Below are 2,500 nucleotides of genomic sequence, written 5' to 3'. Positions count from 1 at the left end.
GTTGACTTGCCAAAATAATTTTCATATAAAAACATAAATATTATCCTGATATTACGCTAGATTATTCTATTTGGCTTAGAAAATTTCCTATTATGCTTTATTGGAATTTTAGAAACGAGAAAAAAAATGATTTTTTTTTTTTTTATAAATACATGAATAAATAAATTAATAGATATATTAGATAAAATCAGATTATAATAATCAAAATGAATAGATAAATAAAACTCACGATTTTCAATGAGACCATGGACAGCCCAAACTCACAAGGAAATCGTCAACTAATCCCCTCACGTGATACCCGGACCACGTGAGAGACCTTCTCACGCTCCACACCCCCACGGGAGTCTCTCACGGGGCAGGTTGGAAACGTTGCTGACCCTCACCGTGGGAGGGGGAGGAGGAAGTGAGAGGGTGGGATGGGGGATGGGGGGAATGGGGAAGAGGGGGAATGGGGAAGAGGGGGAATGGGGGAGTGGGAGGTGGAAGAGGGGAGGAGGGGAGAGGGAGGAGAAGGGGGAAGTGGGAGGGGGAGGGGAAGGAGGGGAAGGGGAGAAAAGGGAAGGAGGAGGGGAAAAAGGGGAAGGAGGAGGGGAGAAAGGGGAAGGAGGAGGGGGAGGGGAGAGGAAGGGGAAGGGACGAAGGGGGAAATGGGAGGGGGAGAGGGGGGAGGAGAGAGGGAAAGGGGGAGAGGGGGAGAAGAGGAAGGGGGAGGGGTAGAGGGGGAGAAGGGGAAGGGGTAGAGGGGGAGAAAGGGGGGAAAGGGGAAGAGGGGGAGAGAAAGGGGGAGGGCGTGGTACTTACTTCCTGTTGATGTCGTATCGGAGTGGCTGGTTCCAGAAGGACCCGACATAGACCCGCTCCACCTCGGGCGTGTTGAGGATCTTGCCCAGGGACCACATCAACGCCCCGTAGACGCGCATCAGCTGCTGATGATCGATCATGTCCGCCTTGTTGAGGACAATCCTTATCTTGTCATGTTGTCCTCGAAGCCTCTCGAGGAAACAACGGAATTCGTCCGAGATGTCGAGTTTGTGAGCATCGAAGAGGAGGATAATCCGATCCACTCGTTCTGCGAACCATTCCAGGACGTTATGGAACTCGTAGCCTCGATCCACCCTTTGCTTCTCCCCGGACAAAATCCCCGGCGTGTCGACGATGGAAATCCCCTTCAAGACGTTCGAAGTCACTTGGGAGCACTGGAATCTGTTGAGGAAGGAGTTGCCGTAAATCGACAAAGGACGGAAAGGGCGCTGAGGGTCCACCACTAACGCGTTGCCCGGTATCACGCCGTCGACCTCGTTGTGCATGACGACGATGAAGCTATCCGTGGTCGGTTCGGGACCGATTCGGATACCCGGGAAGTCCCTTTCGAGTAGGTACCGGATAAAGGTCGTCTTCCCGGTCGAGTATTGCCCGACCAGGAGGATCATCGGCTTCGCATCGAAGTCTGTGTCGTCTAGGGCCGGGGAATGGAAGTCATGGAACCGGTATTGCTGTTCTAAGGGCAAGACCTTATTCTTGTAGACCTTTTTCAGTCCCCCGACCACCGTCTCACACACCTCGAGGTGCTTCTTCTTCGAGTCGTCCTTGCCAAGCCACGAGAACATGACGACGGAGGAGAAGGAGGTCGAGGAGGTGCCAGGGCGAAGCTAGGCGAAGCTAGGCGAGGCAAGGCGAGGCGAAGCGAGGCGAGTAGTTACCACACCACGAGCTGCACGCACACTGACTCGCGCCGTTCGTTGAGGTTGTCTTCTTCCTCCTCCTCCTCCTCCTCCTCTTCCTCCTCCTCCTCCTCCTCTGCCCCGCCTCGCCCTTACGTGCCAAATCCGTCGCGGTGCCCCCCGCATGGCGATAGCGGCCATCGAAGAACCTCTCCTTCTCCTTCGTCTTCGTAGGCGGAAGCTACTTCGAAGACGCCTCCTTCATGAAAAACTCTGTTACCTGCGTCAACGACTAAGTCGCGTTTGTGTTGTTTCAGTGACGCCTATGTCACGTCTGCGTCACGCGAACATCACGTCAGCGTCACGTGAGCCTCACGTCCGCGTCACGTCAGTCTCACGTCAGTGTATACAGCGTAACCAAAATATGCTGTATATTCTTTCTTCAAGGCTGACGTAGAGGGGAAGCAGTTTCGTCAAGATAACAAAAACGCTTAAAACTCCAAGAGAACAATTGAGAAGGGTTGGAGTTCCTCTGAGTTGGAAATAAAAAAATAAATTACGAGGGGAAAGCAAAGCACAACAAGAAAAAGAATATTTGAAATCTATATATACAGAACGCGTCCACGTGTAGGAAGGCGGAGCTAAGGAATGACGTCATGTCTTTTCTCCAGTGACGTCATGTCGATTCCGCGGGCATTTCCGACAAATGTCGACAGGTTTTTATACACATAGAGGATGGATTCAATGTTAAAAAGTTCTTAATTTCTTGTACATAATATTTATACAAAAATACTTTGACTTATTTAGTATACAATAAATGTCATCTTCAAAAAATAACA

At 50.8% G+C, this 2,500-nt stretch overlaps 1 protein-coding gene across 1 annotated transcript in view; it reads right to left on the bottom strand.

Annotated features, from left to right (window-relative positions):
• The window catches only part of Past1 (putative achaete scute target 1), a 109,207-nt gene extending 107,478 nt beyond the window's left edge, over positions 1-1,729 (bottom strand). Inside the window, exon 1 of the mRNA XM_076177546.1 lies at positions 802-1,729. Within this exon, the coding sequence (XP_076033661.1) occupies positions 802-1,607 (806 nt within the window). The 5' untranslated portion in view covers positions 1,608-1,729. The remainder of the gene's footprint in view (positions 1-801) is intronic.
• Between the last annotated feature and the right edge of the window lie 771 nt (positions 1,730-2,500).

This window comes from Oratosquilla oratoria, chromosome 40 (genome assembly GCF_046742065.1).
Source record: "Oratosquilla oratoria isolate Oo_2021 chromosome 40, ASM4674206v1, whole genome shotgun sequence".
NCBI classification, from domain to species: Eukaryota; Metazoa; Arthropoda; class Malacostraca; order Stomatopoda; family Squillidae; genus Oratosquilla; species Oratosquilla oratoria.
This window is presented reverse-complemented; position numbering and strand designations above follow the sequence as displayed.